Source organism: Perognathus longimembris, chromosome 7 (assembly GCF_023159225.1).
Source record: "Perognathus longimembris pacificus isolate PPM17 chromosome 7, ASM2315922v1, whole genome shotgun sequence".
NCBI lineage: Eukaryota > Metazoa > Chordata > Mammalia > Rodentia > Heteromyidae > Perognathus > Perognathus longimembris.
In genome coordinates this window covers 30,023,515-30,051,504 of record NC_063167.1, presented here as the reverse complement: position 1 = coordinate 30,051,504, position 27,990 = coordinate 30,023,515, and the positions used below count along the sequence as shown (strand labels likewise).

The following is a 27,990-nucleotide window of genomic DNA, read 5'->3' as shown; positions in this document are numbered from 1 at the left end:
TGTAGTTTGAAGCCAGCCTAGGCAGGAAAGTCTATGAGACTCTTAGGTCTAATTAATCACCAAAAAGCTGGAAGTAGAGCTGTGGCTCAAATTGTAGAGTGCAAGTCTTGAGCAAAAGACATATGTATGTATGCATATATGTATGTATATGTATCTCAAGAAATGAAAAACCTGTAGATGACAAGCCTGGAAAATCAGAGAAAACTATGTCTTACATATTCAGTTTCAATTTAGTATGGTTTATTTTTTGAAAGTTTCTTTTTGGGCTGGGAATATGGCCGAGTGGCAAGAGTGCTTGCCTCGTATACATGAGGCCCTGGGTTCGATTCCTCAGCACCACATATACAGAAAATGGCCAGAAGGGGCGCTGTGGCTCAGGTGGCAGGGTGCTAGCCTTGGGCAAAAAAGAACTCAGGGCCTGAGCACCTTTTGGCCAGTCCTGGGCCTTGGACTCAGGGCCTGAGCACTGTCCCTGGCTTCCCGCTCAAGGCTAGCACCCTGCCACCTGAGCCACAGCGCCCCTTCTGGCCATTTTCCGTATATGTGGTGCTGGGGAATCAAACCGAGAGCTTCATGTGTAGGAGGCAAGCGCTGTTGCCACTAGGCCATACTCCCAGCCCTCTTTTCAGTTTTATCCAAATTACAATCAGCATGGCTTTCCTCTGCTCTATCCTCTTTTCTAACCCAGTGACTTGTTTAACTCCTTACAAGTCAGTGGAAAAACACTGAACAAATAATAATGAAATGGAAAGATCTTGAGCTTTGGTGCCAGATGGAGCTTGCTTCCCATTTTGGCTTTACCACCTGTGAATACTTAACACAGGTTACTAAATCTCCTGGATCCTCCTCTTTTTCTGCGAAATGGAGATAATGTCTACCTTGGACCTATGTTTTGAGGACAAAATTGAAAAAATGCTAATAAAATTCCTATGCTTAAAAAATAAGCAATTAAGTTTCTTCTCTTCTGCTCTAGAACACCCTGAGCTCAGACAGTACATAAGAATCACTATAGAGCTTAGTTAAATTTCTGGGCCTCACCTCAAAAGAGATTCTGATTTAGTAGGTCAAGCAGGAGACACAGAATTCTGGTTTTTTTTTTTTTTTTTTTTTTTTTTTTTAAGAATTCTGTTTTAAACAAGCCTCTCAGGTAATTTTAAAGCAGATGACCAACAGACATGACTTTAAGAAGTGCACTCCCTTAGGTCCAAGTCTAATTTTGTTAATAAATAGAATAAAACATTTACTTAGAAAGTTTTTGCTGTCTCAGTCTTGTGTTTTCTTAAATATAAAATGAATGACTTTCCCTTGATAAGCTCTGCTTGATGTAAAATTTAAAAGTTTTGTCTTATATGCTAATGTTTTGTCTTATGATCTTCAATTTTTGTTGATGATCCTAATATTGCTGTTTGGTAATAGCTTCATAGAGGTACTTGAACGTTTGATTTTTAAAATTTATTTATTTATTTTTATTTTTTGCCAGTCCTGAGCCTTGGACTCAGGGCCTGAACACTGTCCCTGGCTTCTTTTTGCTCAAGGCTAGCACTCTGCCACTTGAGCCACAGAGCCACTTCTGGCCGTTTTCTATATATGTGGTGCTGAGGAATCGAACCCAGGGCTTCATGTATATGAGGCAAGCATTCTTGCCACTAGGCCATATTCCTAGCCCTGCTTGATTTTTTTTGAGAACTTGGAATATTTTTCCTTTTATAAAGACTCTGGTAGTACTAATTTTGTTTCCTTTTTTCTTTGTGTGTGTACGCATGCCCACATTGCTTTTGTGGCTTGAACTCAGAGCTTGAACTACTTGAGCCACAGCTCCCCTTCTGGCTTTCTGGTGGTTATTTGGAGATAAAAGTCTCATGGACTTTATTGCCTGAGCTGGCTTCAAGCCATTTTCTTCAGATCTCAGTCTTCTGAGTAGCTAGGATTGCAGGTGTGAGCCACCTGCGCTCAACAGTAGAACTAATTTAAACAAAAATAATGTATTTTAAAGATAGAGGAATATCTTGGTAAGCTAAAATGCATAGGCATCAGGAATTTGGGACTAGAATACAATAGGAAAGTCAATAACCCCCTCTTTTTTTTTTCTTCTCGAATTTGCCTTACTCTGATTTTTTTCTGCCTTCCAAAAACTGGCTAGTACCTACAGTTCCTGAGTTTACATGGTCCTGTATGACTGTAGAAAACAGTCATATCAGGCTGTAAGATGGTGTGTGTGTGTGTGTGTGTGTGTGTGTGTGTGTGTGTGTGTATTGGTACTAGGCTTTGAACTCAGGGCCTGGGGACTCTCAGCTTTTTTCCTCTCACTAACACTCTACCATTTGATGCTCTCCCTGACCTCTTCAGCTCAAAACTACTGCCCTACCACTTGAGCCACAGCGCTACTTCCACACTCTACCATTTGAAACACACAACCAGTTCTGTCTTTTTGCTGGGTAATTGTATATATTGGATTTATCTGCTTGAGCTGACAATAAACCTTAGTCCTCAGATCTCAGTCTCTTGAGTAGCTAGGATTGCAGGTGTGAGCCACCAGGGCCTGCTGGAGGCTGTACTATCTTAATTCCAATCCCACATTACCAGGAAAGCAACTATAATTAGTGTTTATTGGGTGGAGTACTAACTTCTGGCTATGGTAAGAGAGGCGAGATCCATAAGGATGGCTCTGGGACCTGCTACTGTACCTCCATGGTTAGAGACAAAGGAGGTGGGCTGAGTGGCATTTATTGCATTTATGAAAGCATCTCACTAAGTGGTATTTTGCAAAGTGATAAAAAAAAACAGAAGCCCCCCATAAAATGAAAACAATGTTGTCTTTTGCATAGGGCTCTAATAACCAATTATCATGTGGAAAAAAAATTTTTTTTTTTGGCCAGTCCTGGGCCTTGGACTCAGGGCCTGAGCACTGTCCCTAGCTTCTTCCCGCTCTGCTACCTGAGCCACAGCGCCCCTTCTGGCCGTTTTTCCATATATGTGGTGCTGGGGAATCAATCTGAGCACTCTTGCCACTAGGCCATATTCCCAGCCCATGTGAAAAAGTTGAAGTAGGGAAAGAGGTAAAAGAAAAAGTGAACTTTATTTTTTTTGTCAGTTGTGGGGCTTGAACTCAGGGCCTGGGCACTGTTCCTGAGCTGCTTATGTTCAAGACTAGCACTCTACCACTTGAGCCATAGATCCATGATCTGGCTTTTTTCTGTGATTAACTGGAGGAAGAGTCTCACGGGCTTCCTGCCTAGGCTGGCTTTGAACTGCAGTCCTCAGATCTCAGCCTTCTGCATAGATAGTATTACAGGTGTGAGCCACCGGTGCCTGGCACTGCCCTTTTTTTTTTTTTTTTTTTTTTTGCATGTCAGGATTAAAAAAAAATTATAAAGGTGATATACAGAGGGGTTACAGTTACATTAAGTCAGGTAAAGAATATATTTTCTTTTGAACAATGTCATCTCTTACCTCCCTCTCTCCCAGTTTTTCTGTTCTATCCCACCCACAAGTTGTATCCTTCATTTTCAACATAATGTCCAGTGAGTATCATTGCTGCTTTTGTTCACCCTTTGTCACCCCATTTTTGTGCTTAACTTACCCTCCCCAAAGCAAAAAACTCATGAATGTTTTAATGAAATTTTTTTTCATTTAGTGTCAAACTGGAAGAGAAATAAAATTCAACAAAAACTTACTATGATCGGAGTTCCTTCTTAAAAGAAGAAGTGATTATTGAGATTATGGATCGGAGCAAACGGAATTCAATTGCAGGATTTCCCCCGCGTGTGGAGCGTCTGGAAGAGTTTGAAGGAGGTGGTGGAGGAGAAGGGAACATGACCCAGGCAGGCAGAGTTTGGCCATCTTCATATCGAGCTCTCATAAGTGCCTTTTCCAGACTGACACGTTTGGATGACTTCACCTGTGAAAAAATTGGGTCTGGCTTCTTCTCTGAAGTGTTCAAGGTAAGTGATCCCTCAGTTTCTTTCATTGTCTTACTGTCAGATTCACTTCAGAGTTGGTAGTTGGATTTAATTAAGATGTAGGTTTTTGCTTCCTTGGGGTGCTGTGGATTTTAAGTACTGTTCTAATTTGTAATGTATTTTGTTTTCATTGTAGAAATGATACATGATGTTCAAAAATTAAAAGAATATGGAAGTCTCTTTCATCCTTCTCTTTCACTCACACATGTATGACACATGTATGTGCATGCATGTATGCACATTATGTATTCTATAATAAATAATAACTGCTATTTTATTAGCTAACATTAGTTCTACAATTCTAAATTGTTACATTTTTACATTTGCAATATATTCCAATCAGTCTCACCTCCTCTGTCATTTGAGTCATGCCTTTACTCGGCAAGCACTTTCCCATTTGAGCTATGCCCCTAGTCCTAACTGCACCAATTTATTATTATTTTTTGTTTGATTGTTTTGAGTCTGGGTCCCACTAAGTAGCCCAGGCTGGCTTGAAAGTCATAAACCTTAGGCTTCTACTTCCCAAAGTACTAGGATTTTAGGTGTGCTCTACCACACCCAGCATTAATTTTTTAAAGTATTATTTGTGAGACATTTATTCATTATTTATGAATAGAAACCTGAAAGAAACATTGCATAGTTGTGTTTTCTGTTCTCTATTTCATGACAAGATTATGAAGAAAGGTCTAAAATATTTCTGTTTTGTAACTATGTTACAAATGAAATACATCGAAAAGTAAATCTATATAAGCTGTGCTGTAAGAACATAGGTAGTTTTAGCTCATTTGGGGGGTATAAAAGCAACTAACTCATTTCAAAAAGTAGATAGCTGGCCACCAGTGGCTCATGTCTGTAATTCTAGCTACTCCAGAAGCTGAGATCTGATTGTCATAGCTCAAAGCCAGCTGGGGCAGGAAAGTTCGTGAGACTCTTATCTCCAATTAACCAGCAAAAAGCCAGTAATGGAGCTGTGGCTCAAGTGACAGAGCCTTGGCCTTGAGCAAGAAAGCTCAGGGACAGCATCTGGGCCGTGGGTTCACGCCTTAGGACTAGCATGAAAGAATGAATCAAGAGGATGTAGTATAATACACAATGGAATTTTACTCATCAATTTGGAAGAATGGTATTATATCGTTTGCAAAGAAATGGATGGACCTGAAAAAAATTAGGTGAAATGAAATAAATCAGGCTCAGAGAGACAAGGACAAATGTTTCTCTCATATGTGGAAGGTAGAACTAATTTTGTTGTTGTTTTGTTTTTGGTTTTGGGTCTTTTTTTTTTTTTTCCAGTCCTGGGCCTTGGACTCAGGGCCTGAGCACTGTCCCTGGCTTCTTTTTGCTCAAGGCTAGCGCTCTGCCACTTGAGCCGTTGAGCGCCACTTCTGGCCGTTAATCTGTATATGTGGTGCTGGGGAATTGAACCCAGGGCTTCATGTATTCAAGGCAACCACTCTTGCCACTAGGCCATATCCCCAGCCCCAAGGTAGAACTAATTTATAAATGTATAAATAAACATGGAGATTATATGACCAGTGTACAAAAATATATTAACTATTCTCAGGAGAGAATTCAAATGGTGTAATTCCTTAAAAAGACTTGGAATCCAAGGTGGAAATGAGGCTTAATGCATGCCTAGCATGCATGAAGCCCTGGGTTTGATTTCTCAGTACCACATGAACAGGAAGTGCTGGAGTGGCACTGTGGCTCAAGTGGTAGAGTGCTAGCCTTGAGCAAAAAGAAGCTCAGAGACAGTGCCCAGGCCCCAAGTTCAAGCCCCAGGACTGGCAAAAAAAACAACCCCAAAACAACAACAACAAAAAAAACCAAGACTCATAATCCAACAAAATGAATGGTCAGGAAATTGGTACTGGAAAGATTGGGGGTAAAGTCAGTGGGAGAGGGGTAGATGAAAATTGAAAGGAAAGGTAGGTTTGAGAGGGGTGTGGGAGAATCATGAAAGGGGAGACTGATTAATATGCATTGTATTCATAAACAGATTTGTTGAATAATAACTCCTTTGTACAAGTAAACATAACCCCTTTTTAAAAAGGGGAAGATGTTGGGTGTCCAGTGGCTCATGCTTATAATTCTAGCTGGTCAGGAGGCTGACATCTGAGGATCATGATTGAAAGCCAGCCTGAGCAAGAAGGTCCATTAAACTTTTTTTTGGTGCCAACTCTGGGCTTGAACTCAGGGCCTGAGCTCTGTCCCTGAGCTTCTTTTGCTTAATCCTAGCACCCTATCACTTGAGCCATAGCACCACTTTTGCCTTTTTCTGAGTACTTTATTGGACATAAGAGTCTCATGAACTACCCAGACTGGCTTGAACAGCAATCCTCAGATCTCAGCCTCCTAAGTAGCAAAGATTATGGGTGTGAGCCACTAGCACCTGGCTGATTTATAATTTTTCTAACATTGGCCAAGTCACTTCTCTGCTTCTGTATCTTCATCCACAAAATGGAGCATGAAATAGTACCTATCTTGAGGAATTGTTGAGAAGATGTGATATAAAGTGTTTAGAATGTCTATACATAATTAAAAACCAAGCTAAGGAATAGTTATTATTCTATTATATAGGCAGCTAAGATCTGTGGAGTGTTTTCTTTGTGCTAGGTCTGTGTTAATAACTTATATACATTATCTTGTTTAATATCTGAATGAGGAAACTGAAATTCAGAGATACTTGGTATCTTGCTAGATATACCACAGTAAGTAAATAATGCCACTATGATTTGAATTCCTATTTTATCTAATTAACAACTGAAAATTTCCATTTAATTTTGATTCAATATACAAGAAGAAAATAGACCACTTCATTAGGCATATAGGATGATTCTATAACTTACCAATTGTGAATAGTGATAGCCTCTATAAATATGGTGTGTACGTTTCACTATTATTTGTTGAAATTTCATTTTTTTTCCCTTTGTACATCACCTTTATTTATTTATTTATTTATTTTATTAATTGGACATAAATTTTTTTACAAGGTGTTGTGCATAGAGGGTGGAGTTACATAGTAGGGCAGTGTGTACATTTCTTATGATATCTTTTTTTTTTTTGGCCAGTCGTGGGCCTTGGACTCAGGGCCTGAGCACTGTCCCTGGCTTCTTCCCGCTCAAGGCTAGCACTCTGCCACTTGAGCCACAGCGCCGCTTCTGGCCGTTTTCTGTATATGTGGTGCTGGGGAATCGAACCTAGGGCCTCGTGTATCTGAGGCAGGCACTCTTGCCACTAGGCTATATCCCCAGCCCTCTTATGATATCTTACGACCTGTTTTTCTATCCCTTGTCTAGGTCAGGTTGACATATATGCAATATACAATGTATCAAGAACATATACAGTATTCACAGACTTGGTCTCTACTGTCTCTCCGTCTCCCTTTGTTAACAGTCATATATCAGGGAGATCATGCCCCTTTGTTTTCTGTGTTCTAGGCTTGTCTCACTCAACATTATTTGTTCAAGTTCTGACCATTTCCCTGCGAATAACAGTATTTCACCATTCCTAATCGCTATGTAGTATTCCATTGTGTATAAGTACCATATTTTTTGGATCCATTCGTCTGTGGAGGGGCATCTGGGTTGTTTCCATATTTTAGCTATTGTGAATTGTGCCGCGATAAACATGGAAGTACAAATGCCTTTTTGATATCTTGGATTTTGCTGTTTAGGATAGATGCCTAGGAGTGGTATGGCTGGGTCATAGGGTAGGTCTATATTGAGCTTTTTGAGAAACCTCCATACTGTTCTCCAAAGTGGTTGTACTAATTTGCACTCCCACCAGCAATGGAGAAGGGTTCCTCTTTCCCCACAGCCCCTCCAGCATTTGTTGTTTCCTGAGTTCAGAGTATAGGCCATTCTAGAAATTTCATTTCTTCAAGTATATACTTATGAGTGGTATAACACTTGCTGTAATTTCCTTGATGATTGCTGTTCTACGTGGAATGAGGTGGAATTCAAATGAAGTTATTTACCTTTTTTTTGTTGTTGTTGTTGCTAGTCATAGGGCTTGGGACTCAGGGCCTGAGCACTGTCTCTACCTTCTTTTTGCTCAAGGCTAGCACTCTACCACTTGAGCCACAGTGCCACTTCTAGCCTTTTCTGTTTATGTGGTACTGAGGAATCGAACCCAGGGCTTCATGAATGCTAGAAAAGCACTCTACCACTAAGCCACATTCTCAGCCACTATTTATATTTTTTTATGACTAAAGATGTTTCATGTATTTTTGACCATTTGTACTTCTTTTGAGAACTATCTGCTCAATTCAATTACCCATTTATTGTTTGGATTATTTATTTGTTCTTCTGGTGTTTAATTTTTGGAATTCTTTATGTATTCTGCTTATATATCCCTTGTCAAATGAGCAGCTAGCAAGTATTCTTAATTTTAATTACCTGGAGCAGTTCAATTATGAAATGATTGATTTTATGATGAGACAGACAGAAATAGCCCTAGATATTAAAAAAATTCAATTTTCCTCTGGTATACTTCCCTCTCCAAATTAGAAACACCATATCTGGAAATGCCAAGCTGTAGGAAACAATAAACTTATAAACTAAAAGAGTACAGCAGTATTCCCCATCTGCTTGGTAATGAAAAATTGATTTATTTATGTTCATGGTTATGCATTTATTATTTAGTACACGTGCAATTTGTCATGAAAGCTCTAAGTCTGTAGCGTTATCAACAGCTGTTGTTTAAGGAAACTAAGGGTAACAGTTTTGCAAGTAAATGTTTTTCTCCCCCTCTGGAAGTAGAGCGATGTGGTGCAATTGGAAGAGGGCTAGTCTTGAGCTCAGGACAGGGTCCAGGTTCTTAGTTGAAGCCCCAGCACTGGTGCGTGTGAGTGCATGCGCGTGCCTGAGAAGGAGAGGATGGTAATGGCTCACTGCTTCCTAGGGTTCTATACTTTAGCAATGATTTTTTTTTTGATTCTCAAAACTGCTTTTTGCTCAACTTCCTATTGTTTTTCCTATTGAATTTATTTGGTTTTTGCAACTCCTTTGAAACACAGGGATTTCTGAGAGTTTTCCTTGGGAACTTCACTGTTTTGCAGTGTATAAATGGATGTGTTTAAATGAGACCCCCCCCATAGTTGTATTACATGTGTACTTAAACTTCACACACAACAGTGTACAGTTGTATCTTTCAGTCATAATCATTCACTGTCACATTTGTTCCAGAGCTGATGTGGAAAGCTGGGTTACTAATTAGGAAAGAAAGTATTTTTCAGATACCTCTGTGGGCTAAGCTCAGCATCACTGACATTAAGGGCTAATTTATCGGCAGCAAATTTTATTGTATGCATGCTACTGTGTAGGAATACTTCCTAAGATCTTTCAACTTATTGATTGTTCAGCTGGAAAAACAAAACTGAAAGTGTACCAGTTCTATGTAAATTGGGTTCACTTGGTGCATAGAGGTACTTCTGCAAATCCTGTGTATAAGGATGTGAAAGATAATTACAAGGGCTGGGAATATGGCCTAGTGGCAAGAGTGCTTGCCTCATATACATGAAGCCCTGGGTTCGATTCCTCAGCACCACATATATAGAAAAAGCTGGAAGTGGCACTGTGGCTCAAGTGGTAGAGTGCTAGCCTTGAGCAAAAAGCCAGGGACAGTGCTCAGGTCCTGAGTTCCAGCCCCAGGACTGGCAAAAAACCAAAACAAAACAGAAAAGGCAGAGTGCTAGCTTCAAGCAAAAAAAAAAAAAAAAAAAAAGATAATTACAAAAGGCTGATTCTGTAGTGAACTCCTTTTGCAGTGAGGAGATTTTGAGGGTTGGGTGTTTTTCTTTTGTTATCTTCTAGCACCTCTATCCCAGCATGCAATAAAATGTGTAATTAAGCCAGGCACCCAGGCATAACATACTCGTAATCCCAGCTACTCAGGAGGCTGAGGTCTAAGGATTGTGGTTCATAGCCAATCCAGGCAGGAAAATTTGTGAGACTCTTACTTCCAATTAACCACTGGAAAACTGAAAGTGTAGCTGTGGCTCAAAGTGGTGGAGTGCTAGACTTAAAGGAGAAAGCTCAGGGACAGCTTCCAGGCCCTGAGTTCAAGCCCCATGACTGACCAAACAAAGTGAAGTTATTTGCTCTGTTATTTATTTACTTAGGAGACTTTTGGTTAATACTCATTAGGTATAGGATATTGAGCTAGGTGTTAGGTGTAGGTAAATAAATAATATAAATCTTGCTCTGAAAGCATATTCTCAGAGTTATGCTAAAATAGCTCATGAAGGTTATTGGTTTGTCAATTTTGCCGTATATTGTCAGGTTTTTTTTGTTTTGTTTTGTTTTTTTGGCCAGTCCTGGGCTTGGACTCAGGGCCTGAGCACTGTCCCTGACTTCTTTTTGCTCAAGGCTAGCACTCGGCCACTTAAGCCACAGCGCCACTTCTGGCCGTTTTCTATATATGTGGTGCTGGGTATACGAGGCAAGCACTGTTGCCACTAGGCCATATTCTCAGCCCTTGTTTTATGTTTTACAATGCTAAATTATGTAATACATACAAGATCATGATGATTATTCTTTTCTTTTTCTTTTGCCAGTCCTGGGGCTTGAAATAAAGGGCCTGAGCACTGTCCCTGGCTTCTTTTTGCTCAAGGCTAGCACTCTACCACTTGAGCCATAGTGCCACTTCTGGCCTTTTCTATATGTGTAGTGTTGAGGAATCGAATTTAGAGCTTCATGTATACAAGGCAAGCACTCTTGCCACTAGGTCATATTCCCAGCCTGTCATAATGATTATTCTTCGCTGAACAATTATGTAGTGTTCACGTAGTGCTTTTTCCCTTAGATCAATTGACCTCAACCCTATCAGGCTAATATTTTGTTTATTGTCCTGATTGAAATTCTGGCTTTGCTATTTCCTGGGTGTATCATTTTGAGAAAGTCATTTAATCTCTATGCCTCAGTTTCTATAGCCATAAAATGGAGATACTAATAATACCTACTGCACAGAATTATTTTGAAGATGTGTGTGTGTGTGTGTCTGTGCATGTGTGTGCATGCACATGTGAGTGTCAGTAGTAAGGCTTGAATTTAGGGCCTTCTTGCTTAGCTTTTTTGCTTAAGGCTGGTGCTCTACCACTTGAGTCATACCTCCAGTTCTGGCTTTTTGCTGATTAGGTAGAGATAAGAATCTCTCAGATTTGTCTGCCTGGGCTGGCTTCAAACCAGGATCCTCAGATCGCAGCATTCAGAATAGATAGAATCGATAGTATACATATAGAGATGTATATAGTATTTACATAGCAAAAGCTACAATATATTGAATGCTACAGATGTTACTATTACATTGCTATTTTATTGTTATTATTTTTTGATTGCTGGGATTGAACTCTGGGTCTGGGAACTGTGTCTCAGCGCTTCAGCTCAAGGCTAGTGTTCTACCACTTGAGGCACAGAGCCACTTTCAGTTTTCTGGTTGTTAATTGGACATAAGAGTCTCATAAGCCTTTCCTGTGAGGCTGGCTTTGAACCGGGATCCTCAGATCTCAGACTCCAGAGTAGCTAGGATTACAGGCATGAGCCACCAGTGCGTGGCTATTTTGTTACTTTTTGTTGTTGTTCTAGTCCTGAGGTTTGAATTAGGCCCTGGCCCTGAGCTCTTGTGCTCAAGGCTAAAGCTCTGCCACTTTGAGCTGCAGCTTCCTATCCAACTTTTTGGTTGTTAATTGGAGATAAGAGTCTCAAGGACTTTCCTACTTGGGCTGCCTTTGAACTGCAATTCTCAGGTCTCAGTCTCCTGAGTGGCTAGGATTAGAGCCACTTATGCACAGCTATTTTGTTACATTTTAATATACTTTTAGCTACCCTTAAATGAAATTAATTCATAGATAACTTATATTACTATTGCTTTTGATTTTTAAAAAATTATGTTTTATTATAAAGGTGATATACAGAGGAGTTACAGTTAAGTAACTCAGGTTGCTTATGGTTTTAAAAAAGTGAGCATGATTGGCTGGGAATGTGGTTTAGTGGTAGAGTGCTTGCCTAGCATTCATGAAGTCCTGGGTTCAATTCCTCAGGACCACATACACAGAAAAAGCCAGAATTGCACTGTGACTTAAGCAGTAGAGCTCTAGCCTTGAGTAAAAGAAGCTCAGGGACAGTGCAGAGGCTCTCAGTTTAAGCCCCAGGACTGGCAAAAAAAAAAGGGTGGGGGGGAAGCACGATACCCTGATGGCTCAGAGGTGCAGTTCCAGTTACTCAGGAAGCTGAGATCAATGGACCAAGGTTCTAAGCCAGCCTAGGTAAGAAAGTTCATAAGATTGTATATCCAATTAACAGCCAAAAGCTGATTTGGAGGTATGACTCAAGTGGTAGAGTACCAACTTTTTTTTTAATATTAGATACATTTAGAGTGCCAACCTTGAGTGAAAAAGCTTTGCACAATAGTGTAAAGCCCTGAGTTCAAACTCCAGTTCATGTACCAGTAAATAGATGAATAAATAACCATCAGTAAATAAACTAATTAAATAAAAACCAAACACAACCTTAAATGACCAAATGCTAATTGCAATGTTGATCAGGATGGAACAACCAAGAAATAATTGTGTTAAATGAAGAAAGTCAGCCCCACAGAGAAAAAGGATTCATAGTGTCCCTTATATGTAGAAGCTAGATTTAGCTTATAAACTTACAAGTAAATATGTTGAGTGGTATGCAAGTCTATACAAATGTATTAACTGAAATATAGTAGATTCAAATGAGACCTCAAATAGTGCTATTCCTTAGAAAAGCAAAATCGAAGTTCAGCAAAATAAAATACCAGGAAGCAGTCACAGGAAAGGAGTTGGAGAGGGATCAAGGGGAACAGGATAGACAAATAAAGGGGAGGAGAGGAGGAGAATAAAGTCAAGAATCTATTGTAAGGGCTGAGAATGTGGCTTAGTAGTAGAGTGCTTGCCTAGCATGCATGAAGCCCTGGATTTGATTCCTCAGTATCACATAAACAGAAAAGTCTGGAAGTGGCGCTATGATGGCTCAAGTGACAAAGTGCTAGCCTTGAGCAAAAGAAGCTCAAGGACAGTGCCCAGACCCTGAATTTAAGCCCCAGGACTGGCAAAAAAAAAAAAAAAAGCCTGTATATCCTACAGAATTAAGAAGAATAAGGGGAGGGGTGACTAGGGGAGAGATGGGTGAGAAAGTTGAAAGAGGTGACATTGGTATAATTTGTTTATAAACTTTTGTTAAATGGCAACTCCTTTGTATAGCTATATAGCTATTTAAAGATAATAAAAATTTAAAAATGGAAAAAGAATTGATCAGGGGCTGAAGGAGTGTCTTAAAGGGGTGGCATGTCAGCCAAGAACAAGAGATAATCAGAGTCCATTTTATGCTGGAATAAAAATTAAAGAGCAGAGATGCTAGTGGGTATTAGAAGAAAAGTATAGCAATAGGCTAGACTTATTTGTATGTGATAGGAGAAAGAGAAACCTGTTGGGTGTTGGTGGCCTATACCTTTTATCCTAGCTACTCAAGAGGCTGAGATCTAAAGGTCAAGGTTGAAACCAATCCAGGCAGAAAAATCCCAAAGGCTCTTGTCTTAATCAGCAAAACTTGGGTATTGGAAGTGTGGCTCAAATGGTAGAGCACCAGCCTTGAGCAAAAAAGCCAAATGAGAACACAGGCCCTGAGTTTAAACCCCAGTATTGATAAGAAGGGGTAAGGGAGCGGAGGAGAAGAGGAAGAGAGAGAGAAGGGGGGAGGAGGAGAGAGAAGGAGAGGGAGAGAGGACAGAGAAGAGGTAGTGAGAGAGGGAGAACCTAGGTAAATTGAAAACTTAGTTGGCAGACAAAGACAAATACACTATGTATAGTTGATATTTTGAAATAAAGACTAAATAAATTACCCTATATATAAAAGCTACAAGTGGATTCTGGTACAGGTATGTTGTATTGTAATTTATTGATCAGAAGCAGCATTATCATTATTGGTTTGATTTTCTGAAATGTGGGCCATCTCTAATATTGGCCTGAACAAAACCAGAAAAACAATTTTTTTCTCAATTCATAAAGTTGTATTTCTGGAAAATTCAGTCTACATTAAAATATCATGCAAGATGAATTTGTTTTTATGTAAAATAGTATTAGCATCCAACTGAAGTAATGTTTTGCGAATGTCTGGTGAGACATTTGAATTTCATATGACATGTAGAACAATGCTTGCTTCTGAGGTCTATCCTGAACTAGCCAGGAGCAGTTTCTGTCCCAATCAATGTCATAACCAAAACATTTCACCTGAAAATTTCTAAAGTACCTCCCAACTGAAGTATTATAACTCAGTTAAAAGCTATCACTTTATTTTTTCTTAATATTAATGTTGCTATATATACTTCCCATTTATTTTATTGGTATTACTAGAGCTTTAACTCAGGGTCTTGCACTTTCTAGGCAGATGCTCTGCCATTGAAACTACATTCATAGCCCATGTTTTTGCATTTTTCAAAAAGCCTAGAAGGGAGGTCTGGGAATATGGCCCAGTGGCAAGAGTGCTTGCCTTGTATACATGAAGCCCTGGGTTCGATTCCCAAGCACCACATATATAGAAAACAGCCAGAAGTGGTGCTGTGGCTCAAGTGGCAGAGTGCTAGCCTTGAGCAAAAATCAGCCAGGGACAGTGCTCAGGCCCTTATTTCAAACCCCAGGACTGGCAAAAAAAAAAAAAAAAAAAAAAAAAAGAATGTACTCACTGCTTTACATATGAAACTGTAACCCCTCTGTACTTCACTTTGACAATAAAGGAAAACAAATAAGTGGGAATACACAAAGTTAAAAAAAATGAGGGTTGGAGTTGTGATTCAAGTGGTAGAGTGTCTAGCAAGCATGTGGCTCAGAATTCAAACCACAGAACAAGGGCAAAATGAGTTATGAATATGTTTAATATCTTAAGGAAGTGAATTTTTTAAAATCAATTTGAGCTGCGCAGCAAGGTTTGGTGGTGTATACTTATCTCAGGAGGCTGAGATGGGATGATCATTTAAATTCCAAGAATTGAAACTAGACGGAATATAAGTCTGTCTCCAAAAAGGAAGACAGGGTGGGAAGGAAGGAAAAGAAAAGAAATAAAGTATTATTTCTGAGTTTTACCTACTGTTTTAATATCAAGCTTTCTCAAAAGTGAATATTTCATTAAAAATGTTTTCTGATAATGAGGAAAAAAGTGACTGTCAGGTGGAGAGACTTATTCTGTAAATAGAGTTGGAAAAATACTGTCTGTGAGTTCTTTGTATATAAATGTGTCTTTTAAACTTATCCATGCAGGATCTGAAAAGAAAAGCCACTTCTCTTTCCTCAATCACGAGGTGCATGACAACAGATACATTGATGCACTGAGAAGAAAATTAGGTTCCAAATCTCTCTAAGTGATCAAGAAAGAGGGGAAGGGCGGCCAGTGTGCTGCCTCTGTTCTTCTTGTCAGGAAAATGCAGGACACTTTCTATTTTGTGGCTCTGAGTATTTTGCTCCCTAGCTTTCCTCTTCCAATTTAGCCACTCTGAAACATTATCCTTTTAAAGTACAAAATGAGCTGTGATGTCTGTCTAGTACTGGTAGATATTTTAAACCTCTGGGGGCTATTATCATATAAAGACATTTCTGAGATTTGAAGAGTTAGATTATGTCATATTTTCTTCTGGAATTCCTACTGGAGTTAAGAATAACATGGTGGAACTGGGCACTGTGGCTCATGGCCCTGTAATCCTAGCTACTCAGGAGGCTGAGATCTGAAGATGTCATTTCAAAGCCAACCTAGACAGAAAAGTCCCCGTGAGACTCTTACCTCCAAATAACCACTCAAAAACCAGAAGAGGTGCTGTGCCTCAAAGTAGTAGACAGTGCCCAGGCCCTGAGTTCAAGCCCCACAACTGATGACAAAAAAAAAAAAAATGGGGCTGGGGATATGGCCTAGTGGCAAGAGTGCCTGCCTCGGATACACGAGGCCCTAGGTTCGATTCCCCAGCACCACATATACAGAAAACCGCCAGAAGCGGTGCTGTGGCTCAAGCGGCAGAGTGCTAGCCTTGAGCGAGAAGAAGCCAGGGACAGTGCTCAGGCCCTGAGTCCAAGGCCCAGGACTGGCCAAAAAAAAAAAAAATGGTGAAATAATATTCACAAAATCTATAGAATGATGATATTTTTGTATAACAAATCTTTTTTTTTTTTTTTTTGGTACCAATCCTGGGGCTTGAACTCAGGACCTGAGTGCTGGTCCTTGAAGTTTTATGCTCAAGGTTAGCACTCTACCACTTGCGCCACAGCAGCGCTTCTGGCTTTTTTTTTTTTTTGAGTAGGTTTCATTGGAGAGAAGCCTCTCACAGACTTTCCTGCCTGAGCCGGCTTTGAACCATGATCCTCAGACCTCAGCTTCTTGGGTAGCTATGATTATAGGCATATACCACTGATGCCCAGCCAACCTGAGTGCTTTTAAATGATTATAAATTGCTTTGGGTTGGGTTTATACAATATAAGATATGAAAGACTTACTATTTATATTTAACATACGATGCTTTTCTCCTCCCTCCCTCCATTCCTCCTTCCATCCCTTTCCTCCCTTCCTCTCTTCTTTCTTTCCTTCCCCTCCCCCTTTCTCTTTCTCCTTCCCTCCCTAGCTCTCTGGCTCTCTTACTCTTGCTCCCATTTCGGTGCTTGGGATTGAACTCTGGGCTTTGCCTGTCAGTTGCTGTATTGCTGACATACACCCCACTCCAGCCCCCAGCTTCTGCTTTTTTCTTAGAAATATATTGTTATGGTGCTTGGGGGAGGCTAAAAGTATGTGAAGTCAGCATCTTTTTGTTTTTTTTTTTCTTTTTTTGCCAGTCCTGGGGCTTGGACTCAGGGCCTGAGCACTGTCCTTGGCTTCTTTTTGCTCAAGGCTAGCACTCTGCCACATGAGCCACAGCGCCACTTCTGGCCATTTTCTATATATGTGGTGCTGGGGAATTGAACCCAGGGCTTCATGTATACGAGGCAAGCACTCTTGCCACTAGGTCATATTCCCAGCCCTGAAGTCAGTATCTTATAAAAACATTTTTATTTTTATTTTTCTTTCTGGTCCTGGGGCTTGAACTAAGGGCCTGGGCACTGTCCCTGAGCCTCTTCATGCTCAAGGCTAGCACTCTACCACTTGAGCCACAGTGCCACTTCCCACTTTTTCTGAGTAGTTTATTGGAGACAAGAGTCTATGGACTTTCCTGCCAGGACCAACTACAAACTGCAATCCTCAGATCTCAGCCTCCTGAGTAGCTAGGTTACAGGTATGTGCCACCAGTGCCTGGCTTTAAAAAGGCATTTTTATAGTTCATTAAGTGTTATATAAGATTTATGCATATTTCTTTATTGTGCACACTTAAAAGTCCATGAAAGTGACTTTTTACTCTATCCTGATTCATCAGTGTTGACAATAAGGAACTAGCCTAAAAATACTGCCTCTATTTTTTTAGGCCTTTAAAAAAAGACAATTTCTGGAGGTATTAACAAAGTTTTTTTTGGCCTGCTCAGTGTGGAACAGTTTTGGTTGTGATAGAATAAATTCATTTTCCTTAGTGGAAGTGAAACTGTAATGTAGCTGGATATTTATTTGATCTAAAACATCTGGGCATGTTCCTCAGTGTAGACTTGAACCTCCTATTTAGTTGTTGCCCTTAACATTCTTGTTCTATTTCATTTTCTAGGTGCGACACCGGGCTTCTGGTCAGGTGATGGCTCTTAAGATGAATACGTTGAGCAGTAACCGGGCAAATATGCTGAAGGAAGTGCAGCTCATGAATAGACTCTCACATCCCAACATTCTTAGGTAATGCAGTTACCTTTTTCTTCTTCCCAGGAGCCATTGAGAAAGTTGAAATAGATGGGAGGCTTGCTAGAATAGCATTGACAAAATGGGAGGTTCAGGATTTAGTGGACTGAATTGTCTTCTGGTGGTTTAGCTGTGCTCTAGATCTTTCTCTCCCCATTGAGACTTAATTTCCTGGTAATTAGCTTTAGTTACTAAAACATCTTCCTTTCTGAAGTTTCTTTCTTCTCATTAGAACATTAGTAGTAGCTCATTAGACCAACTCTTTGCTGTTTCTGATGAGTTCTTTATGAAAGAGAAAAGACTGATCTTTATGTGGTTATTTGATTTTTAAAAATTGTTTTATGAGGAATTATAATTAAGTCATTGAATAAAGACAAAAGCAAAATTATGTCCTTGTGTTCAACCAGCCAGGATTTGTATCACTCACTGGTAGCACGGTTTGCCTTTGAGAATTATTGTTATTATAACTATTGCCATTGTTATCATTTACAGTCCTGAGGTTGAACTCATGGCCTCATGTTTGCTAGGACAGCACTCTGCCACTTGAGCATGCCTACTTTCTTGCTTTAGTTGTTTTTCAGATAGTATTTGGGTTTTTGCCTAGGACCTGCCTTTGACTGAGATTCTTCTATCTATGCCTCCTAGTAGCTGGGATTTCAGACATGTACTACCATGCCTGGTTCTCAGAATTATTCTTGCTTTGAGATAGTAAAAAATGCTATTCTCTTAGGGTCACTTATTGGGAATATTTCATGTATTTATATTGGACTAGAGAAAAAGTAGATCTCTTACTGTATGGCCTACATATTTAAGTAGGTAAGTGGTACTTAACTTATGGTCAGTGGTACTAAATTGTGGAGTTAGGTCATACTGCTTGAAACTTTGTTGTTATATAGAATCATTAGCTTCTTAGTCCACTACAAAAGTATTCAGCTAGGATTTTTTTTTTCTTTCTCTCTTTTTTTGTCAGTCCTGAGGCTTGAACTCAGGGTCTGGGCACTGTCCCTGGCTCCTTTTTGCTCTACCACTTGAGCCACAGTGTCACTTCTAGCCTTTTCTATATATGTAGTGCTGAAGAACTGAACCCCGGGCTTCATGTATACGAAGCAAGCACTCTACCACTAGCCCCCTTTTTTCTTTCTTTCTTTTTTTTAATTTGTTTTTTGTTTTTGTTGCCAGTCCTGGGGCGTGGACTCAGGGCCTGAGCACTGTCCCTGGCTTCTTTTTTGCTCAAGGCTAGCACTCTATCTCTTGAGCTACAGTGCCACTTCTGGCTTTTTTCTATATATGTGGTGCTGAGGAATCAAACCCAGGGCTTCATGTGTATGAAGCAAGCACTTTACCACTAGGCCATATTCCCAGCCCTCCTTTTTTCTTTTTTGATACTAAGATTTGAACTCAGGGTCTTATGTTTGTCAGGCAAACATAAGGCAAACTTGAGCCATGCCCCAGTCCTTTTTGCTCTATATATTTTTTTTCAAATAGGGTATCACATTTATGAGTAGATCTTGATCTTTCTATTTATGCTTCCTGATTAGCTAGGATGATAGGCATGTGCCACTGTGCTCAGCTTTTTATTAATTGAGATTGGTTCTCTGAAAATTTTGCCTGGGCTAGCTATGAACTCAATACTCATGATCTCTACATAGCTAAGACAACAGGCATGGTTACTATAAAAACAAAATAAAAGTTAATAAAAGTAAGAAAATACAAATTTCCCTTAATCACAGTAGTTAGGGATAAAACTGGTATTAAAGTTGGGCTCATTTTCTTTTTTTTCTTTTTTTTTTTTTGGCCAGTCGTGGGCCTTGGACTCAGGGCCTGAGCACTGTCCCTGGCTTCTTCCCGCTCAAGGCTAGCACTCTGCCACTTGAGCCACAGTGCCGCTTCTGGCCGTTTTCTGTATATGTGGTGCTGGGGAATCGAACCTAGGGCCTCGTGTATCCGAGGCAGGCACTCTTGCCACTAGGCTATATCCCCAGCCCTGGGCTCATTTTCTGTCAGCCTTTTAATTTAACCTTTTTCCCTCCCCTATGATCCTTTTTTTAAATCCATTTATTATAAACTGGGCTGATAAATGAACAGAAAACTGACTTTAATTTTTTGTGTGCCTAAATAAATAAAAATTAAATATAGTTATTATATAATAGAACTAGTATGTAAGTCCCTAAAATTAGGGGCTAGGCATGGTGGTACAAAGTTAGTAATTTGGGACCCTGTTAAAACAACAACAATAGTCACCAGTTGAGGATATTGCATGCCTGTAATCCCAGCTATGCAGGAGGCAAAGATAGGAAGATCACACACAGTCTTAGGCCAGCTCTGGGCAAAAGTGAGACTGCCTGAAAAATAAACGAAAAAGATCTGGGAGTATGGCCAATGGCAAAAGCGTCTGCTAGGCTTGCAACGCTTTCAGTTGAAATTTCAGTACTGCTTAAAATAAAACAAGAAAAACAAAAAGCCCTAAAAACTATAAAAACTACTAGATGAAAATAGGAAACGTTTTGCAATGATATGGACAAAAGTAACCATACACAACAAAAGCAAAAATATACAAGTAAAACTGTATCAAACAAAAAAATTGTATCAAAAGAAATTTGCTGAGCAAATGAGCAAAGAGACAAGCCAAACGGTAATAGAAAATATTTGCAAGCCTTATGTTTAATAAAGAGCTGATAATCCAAAATATATAAGGAACTCAAACAACTCAGTAGTGAAAGACAGTTCCCTCAGTTAAACAAAAACAAAACAAAACACAGAAAGCCAAGCATGGAAGTGCACACTGTGATCTCAGTACTCAGGAAGCTGAGGATGTAAGTCTATATAGCAGTACCTGTCTCCAAAAAGAAAAGAAAAAGGAGAATATGCTGGGCTTGACTCTCAGCACAGAAATAAAGAGAGAGAGAGAGAGAAAGATGGGCAACAAATATACATATCTCAAAAGAAGACATACAAGCCAGGTACTGGGTGACTGGGCACCAGAGGCTCACATCTTTGTAATCCTAACTGTTCAGGAGGTTGAGATCTGAGGAGCTCGGTGCAAAGCAGCAAACCCCATAGGACTCTGATCTCCAATTAATAACCCCAAAAGCCAGAAGCAGAGCTGTGGCTTAAGTGGTAGAGCACTAGTTTCGAGCTGAATAAAGTCAGGGACAGCGCCCAGACCCTGAGTTCAAGCCCAGGACCAGCAATAAAAGAAGACAAGTTCATGAGAAATTACTGAACATCACCAATCATTAGAAAAATTTGAATTTCAAGGCATAATGAGATACTGCTTCTTAACTTTTAGGATAGTTACTAAAAAGATGAAGGGTAACAAGTATATCTCAAACAAGAAAACAAACTCCAGGGGTAACTCCTTGTAATCTCAGCTACTCAGGAGCTGTATATATTAGGAAGAATCTTTCACTTAGAACCATGTGGTTTTCACAGATGTGCCTCTTGGCAGCTGGCCCTGAAGGGATGTTGCTGAGCAGTTGAGATTTCTGTTTCCCTCTAAGCTTCATCTAGTCAGAGTAGCTTCCCCCCCTTTTTTTTTTATAATCTGTTTTATATTGACTTTCTGTATGTTTTGTTTTGTTTTCTTAAACTGGGAATTCAAGGGCCTGTTCAAGGGCCTGGGAATTGTCCCTGAGCTTCTTCCTTCTTCTTTTTTTTCTTTTTTTCTGTTCCTGGAGCTTGAACTCAGACTCTGTCCCTGAGCTTCTTTTGCTCAAGGCTAACGCTTTACCACTTGAGCCACAGCACCACTTCCAGCTTTTGCTGTCTATGTGGTACTGAGAAATTGGACCCACTGCTTCATGCATGCTAGGCAAACACTCTACCACTAAATCACATTCCCAGCCCCTCTGTATGAGTTTTGTTTTTTTTTTTTTTTTAACATTAATGGGTTTGAACTCATGCTTGCTGGGGAACAGTGCTACCACTTGAGCCATATCCCAGCCCTTTTAGTTTTCATTTATTTTTCAGACAGGTTCTTAGACTTTTACTTGGCCTGTTTTTGGCCCTCCTACTTCTTTCTCCTGAGTGACTGAGATTACAAGGGCACATACATACATTACACCCCTGGAGTTTATTTTCTTGCTTGAGACAGGGTCTTACTGTGTAACCTAGGCTGGCCTTAAACACTGAATCCTCCTGCTGCAGCTTTGAGTGCTGAGATTACAGGTGTGTGCCATCATACCCAATTTATGAGAGTTTGGAAGGAAGGACTCCTTGCTTAAACAAATAGACAATTGGACCCCAAAACAAAAAATTCTAGTTGAAACTGACTGCAGTAGTGATTTGGAAAGTCTACTTGAGTAAGAAGGGTATTGGTGTGACCTGCCAGATAGTAAGCATCTAATCTTCTGGGCATGTCTTAGTCCTATGCTGCCAGAGGTATTGTGTGTCTAGCAAGCCACTGAGATGAACTTTCACAGTTTTTTTTTTCTCTTTTCTTAAACCCTAGCCTTCTTATTTTCCTTTAGCCTCCTTATTTTCCTTTGTTTTTTTTCTTTATACCAGAAACAAGGGAGCCTGGTAAGTTACTGAGGCAGGAGGTGTGTAAATTTTATTCATGTATATGTAATTTTTTATAAATGTATAAAGATTGGTTATTTTGTTATCACTTGATCTAAGTCATCAGTTAAGAAAAACAATAAAGTACTTTGTTGAGTGTAGGGACTGTTTTGGGCCTCTTTTGAATAAGGTTGATTATGCCAGGAAGTCTTGTGCTCAAGATCTGTAACCCAATTCTGTGCCCTGATCACTTCCATTCCCCAGTGGTCTTTCTGGAGATCTGTACCAGAATTTGTTCTCATACTATTATTATTATTTTTTGGTTGATTGTGGGGCTTAAACCAGGGCCTGGGCACTGTCTTGAGCTTTTTTGTTCAAGACTACCATTAAGGGCTGGGAATATGGCCTAGTAGTAAAGTGCTCACCTTGTATACATGAAGCCCTGGGTTCAATTCCTCAGCCCCACAACTATAGAAAAAGCTGGAAGTGGTGTTGTGGCTCAAGTGGTAGAAGCCAGGGATAGTGCTCAGGCCCTGAGTTCAAGCCCCAGGACTGGCCAAAAAAAAAGAACAAAGAAGAAGAGAAGAAAAAAAAGACTAGCATTAAACTACTTTGAGCCACAGCACTGGTTGTGGTTTTCTGGTGGTTAATTTGGAGATAAGAGTCTCCTGAAGACTTTCTTGTTGGGTCTGGCTTTTAATTGTGATCCTCAGATCTCAGCCTCCTGAGTAGTTCGGATTTGATTACAGGCATGAGCCACCAGTACCTGGCCTCTCACACCTTTTTGTTCATTCGTGTGTGTGTATGTGTATGTGTGTGTGTGCATGTGTGCATGCGTGTGTGCGCTCCTATGTGTGTTCAAGCCCATAGTGGGGCTTGAACTCAGGGCCTGAGTGCTATCCTTAGCTCTTTTGCTCAAGGCTGGTGTTCTGCCACTTGAGTCACAGCTCCACTTCTGACCTTTTCTTGCTGGTTAATTGGAGATAAGCGTCTCACATTCCTTCTTTCTTGTCCAAACTGTCTTCAAACCAGTATCCTCTTATCTCAGCCTCTTGAGTAGCTAAGATTGCAGGTATGACCCACCAAGGCCCAGCTTATTCTTTTTTGTTATTCTTCATACCATGAAAAATTCAATATTTTCAGAGTCTCTGTTTGGTTAAAAAAAACACACACACACACACACACCAATCCCATGGCATTTATTGTCACCTGATAATAGCACAAAGGTCATCAGAACTGTGCACATGATATCTCAACAACAGGGCTCTTCAAACAATATGAACAGATGTTTTCGTAGATTCTCAGTGAAGAACACACACACACACACACACACACACACACAACACCACCAACACCAATACCACCACCACCACCACCACCACTACTACCACCACCACCACCAAATCTGTATAGGATTCTTAATAACTTCTCACTTCTCTGATCATTTCTAGTTGAAGACACATTGAAGTAGAATAATATCTCCTTTTAGCATGATCCAACCCAGTTGTTTTTGTGACTTTGTTTTAAAATGAATTTCTTCTTCATCACCTAATACAAGTAAGTTCCATGTATTTATTAAAACCAATGATATAGCCCTTTAGCCACATACTCACTTGCTCAGAGTTACACCTGAATTCAAGATCTATTTTTTTAAAGGTCTGAGGATGAGGTTGATGGACTGTACCATCATCACCTTCTGCACCTTTTGGCCCTGACTACAATATGCCATGGTGAAATCTTATCTAGACTCCCTGTTTATATTCTCCTTTTTTTGGTCTGGATTGGGGGCACTGGAAATTTAAAAAGTCAGGGTCTTGTACTTGCTTAGCAAGTACTCTACCACTATACCATGCCTCTAGCTTTAAAATTTTTTTTAATTTATTTATTTTAGATATGGTCTTCCTTTTGCTTGGGCCTGGCCTTGGACTATGATCTTCCTGCCTCTGCCTCCTGAGTAGATGTGATTATAGGCATGCACAACTATGCCTTGCTACTGCATACTTTTTTTAGGTCACATTCTGGCTTCTTAATTCTTTTTCCCCCTTTTCATAACAGTACTGTCCTTTTCATCTCACTCAGACTTGTTTCTGCTATATTACTTGAACCATACTTCCATTTTTGGCTTTTTGCTGATTAATTGGCAATGGAATCTTGCAGACTTTTCTGCCTACACTGGCTTTGAACCTTTTTCCAGATCTCAGCCTCCTGAGTAACTAGGATTACAGGTGTGAGCAAGTGATGCTTAGCATTGTGTGTGTATGTGTGTGTGTGTGTGTGTGAAAGAGAAAGAGAGAGAGAGAGAGAGAGAGAGAGTAAGAGAGAGAATTTCACCATGCATGCATGCTAAGCTGGCCTTGAATTTGTCTTCCTGCTGCCATTCCTCCCCACACTCAAGTGCTGAGATTAGAGATGAACCACCTGGCTTGATCTAGTACTAGTTTTTGTTCAAAATTGTTCCAGCTCTTTTTCAAAATCCATTTGTAACAATATAAATGCCATTTTGTTGAAAGGGAGAATATTGTTTCAATTTACCAAATATTTAGTTGGAACTACCCAGTCCAGCCCTGTTGTAGGTAATAGCTTTGATGAATACAAGAGGCCTGTTGTTTCCAGGCTCTTTAGGCAGTGCTTTCTACATGTTAAGAGACAGAAGCTAGGCCCATGTCTGTAATCCCAGTTACTCAGGAGATAGAGACAGAAAGATTGTGGTTTCACATCCTATCTGAAAAACATACTAAAAAGAAAAAAAAAAAGATTGGGAGCATGCTCAATAGTAAAACACTTCCTCTAAGAAGGGTGAGGCCCTCTACTCAATCTCCATGTGGTTCATTCTGTGGAGTAGGATTCAGTATGGTTTAGGCAGGCTGAGGTCTCTTGTTTTTCCATCTGTGCCTGTTTGAAGCTCTGTAAGTGTGTAACTGATGCTAATGAAGGCTATTACAATAAGCCAAATAGAGCTGATTCAATGGCTAGAACCACATGGTAGCCATGGAACGGGAAGGGTCATTGCATTAAGAGGAAATGGGATTTCCTGGTAGATATGGAGTGAGATATTAGCACAGGGGATGGAGGAGTCAAGAATGACTTTCTTTGGTCCAGTGCCAGTGGCTCACACCTGTAATCCTAGCTACCCAGGAGGCTGAGATCTGAGGATAACAGTTTAAGGCCAGCCCCTAGGAAAATCTATGAGACTTCTTTCTCTAGTTAACCACAAAAAATCCAGAGGTGTGGCTCAAGTGGTAGAATGTTAGCCTTGAACAAAAAAGCTAAAGGACAGTACTATAGCACTACCACCACTACCCTCCCCCCCAAAAAAAAAATAAAGAAGGAAAAAAGAAAAGAAAAAATGATAGCTTTCTTAGGTTTTTTGCTTGAAGAACTGGATTATCAGTAACAGCAATGTGGAAAACTATAGGGAACAGGTTTTTATACTAAAAGATGAGATGAATGTTGGTAGTTGAACAAGTAAGTCTGGAATTCAGAGGAGAGGTTCAGGACCTTGAAACAAATTATATAACCTCAGTTATCTACATTTTCTTATTCCTGAACTAGGGAGTAATAAGAGCATTGTTGTAGTTCACTGATGGGGAATTAAATGAAAAATGTACATAAATAATGTTTCACAGTATAAAGGCACTAAATCTAAAATATTATAATCCCACAACATATATTGAGACTACTATACAGTATAGCTTAAAGGTCAAGAATAAAGATCTAGCAAGGTTGGTAGCATAGGCCTATAAAACTAGTACTAGGGAGGCTGAGGCAGGAGGATTGTGAGTTGGAGGCCAATCTGGGCTACATAAGAAGGGTGTAAAGGTGAAGATCTAATCTTGACTTTGTACCATTGGGCATGTCACTTTTTCTGTCTTGAGTTTCCTTTTCTATAAAATGAAGATAATGGTAGTACCTATAAGAAATGCTCTTATAAGGATTAAACGAAGTAATCTCTGTAAGTTTTGTGTCTGACACATCTTTAGTACTCAATAAATGTTTTAGATTACCATCACTCTTGTGTGTGAATTTCGTGAAGAAGGGATCATCATGTTTATTTCTGATGCCCTACCCATCCCTTTTGCCTGACACTGTCTTCCTATATATGTAGTAAAGGCAGTAAAGAAAAAAAATAGCTCAGAGGTAGAGCACTTTCCCACAATGTGTGAGGTCCTGGGTTTGATCCCTAGCATCATAAAAAAAAAGAGCCTCTTGAATGTTTTATTTTCCTATGGACAGTGCAACCTTGTATGTAGTAATTGCATGACACATGATCCTTAGGTTGAACTGAAGTTTTCTTCTATACATTTGTTCTACTTTGAGAGCAGGAGAAGAAATAGATAATTGTGGGAATATTGTTTAAGAAGTATGCTCAAAAGAGTGAATAAATGCAGCAATGGCACTCACTGGATACTAAGTTGAAAGTGAACTATACAATTTAAGGGTGAGGATGGGAGGGAAAAACGGGAGAGAGCAAGAAATGTTCTCTTGAGCTGGGCACTAGTGGCTCATGCTTGTAATCCTCACTACTCAGAAGGCTAAGATATGAGGATCACTTTTCAAAGTTAGCCTGGGCAGAAAAGTCCATGATATTCTTTCTTTATATGGGATTCTTTTTTTATGTTTTTTTTTTTGCCAGTCCTGGGGCTTGAACTCAGGGCCTAAGCACTGGAGTTACCTTTACATATATTGGAGGATATGTACATTTGTTTCCTTTTGTTTAGTATCAGCTGTTCCCTCTTTCTTATTCCCTCCCTCTGTAACAACATTTAAAAAAAAAGTATGCTCATATAAATTGAAGTCTGTATTTATGGTTTGCTAGTTTGGTTTGAGTTTAGGATAAAGGATAAATTTCAGATGGAAAGAAATGCTTGGGGAGACAATTTAAATACTTCAGTTTGTGGATATGAGTTCTATTCTGAATTTTCCAAATTAAAGAAAAATTTGGCTATGGGTTGTGGAGCACACCTTAAATCACAATTCAGGATGCTGGTGTGGGAGGATCTTGGGTTTGAGGTCAATATTGAGACAGTGTCTTTAAGGGAAAAAAAGAGGGCCTGGGAATGTGGCTTGGGGGTAGAGTGCTTGCCTAGCATGCATGAAGCCCTGGGTTCAATTCCTCAGTACTACATAAACAGGAAAAGCCAGAAATGGCATTGTGGCTCAAGTGGTAGAGTGCTGTCCTTCAGCAAAAGAAGCTCAGGGACAGTGCTCAGGGCTTGAGTTCAAGCCCCAGGACTGGCCAAAAAAAAAAAAAAAGTGCTGGACACTGGTGGCTCATGTCTGTAATTCTAGCTACTCAAGAATCTGAGATCAGAGGACTGAAGTTTGAAGCCAGCAAGGCCATGAGACTCTTATTTCCAATTAACCAGCAAAAAGGTTACAGGTCTCTTTGTTCTGAAATTATAGTAAGAAATTGTGTATATATATATGGAAAGAGTGAGAGAAAGGCTGACATTGTTCAAAAAGAAATGTTCTCTTCTCACACCTGTAATTACAGTTACCCAGGAGGCTGAAGATCACAATTCAAAGCCAGCCCAAGTAGGAAAGGCTATGAAACTCTTATCTCCAATTAACCATCTAAAAACTGGAAGTAGAGCTTTGGCTCAAAATGGTAGAGCAAAAGAACTCAGGGACAGCACCCAGGTGCTGAGTTCAAGCCCCATAACTGACAAAAAATGAAACAAAGGAAGGGAGGGAGGGAGGGAGGCAGGGAGGAAGGGAGGGAG

At 39.9% G+C, this 27,990-nt stretch overlaps 1 protein-coding gene and 1 pseudogene across 2 annotated transcripts in view; one reads left to right on the top strand and one right to left on the bottom strand.

Moving 5' to 3' along the window:
* Tesk2 (testis associated actin remodelling kinase 2) overlaps positions 1-27,990 on the top strand; it is a 114,047-nt gene that overhangs the window by 28,451 nt on the left and 57,606 nt on the right. For both annotated transcript variants that reach the window (XM_048351175.1, XM_048351174.1), the window contains exons 2-3: positions 3,635-3,941; positions 17,643-17,764. In XM_048351175.1, coding sequence (XP_048207132.1) covers positions 3,720-3,941; positions 17,643-17,764 — 344 coding nt within the window. In that variant the 5' untranslated portion in view covers positions 3,635-3,719. The remainder of the gene's footprint in view (positions 1-3,634; positions 3,942-17,642; positions 17,765-27,990) is intronic.
* LOC125355077 lies at positions 23,715-23,996 on the bottom strand (annotated as a pseudogene).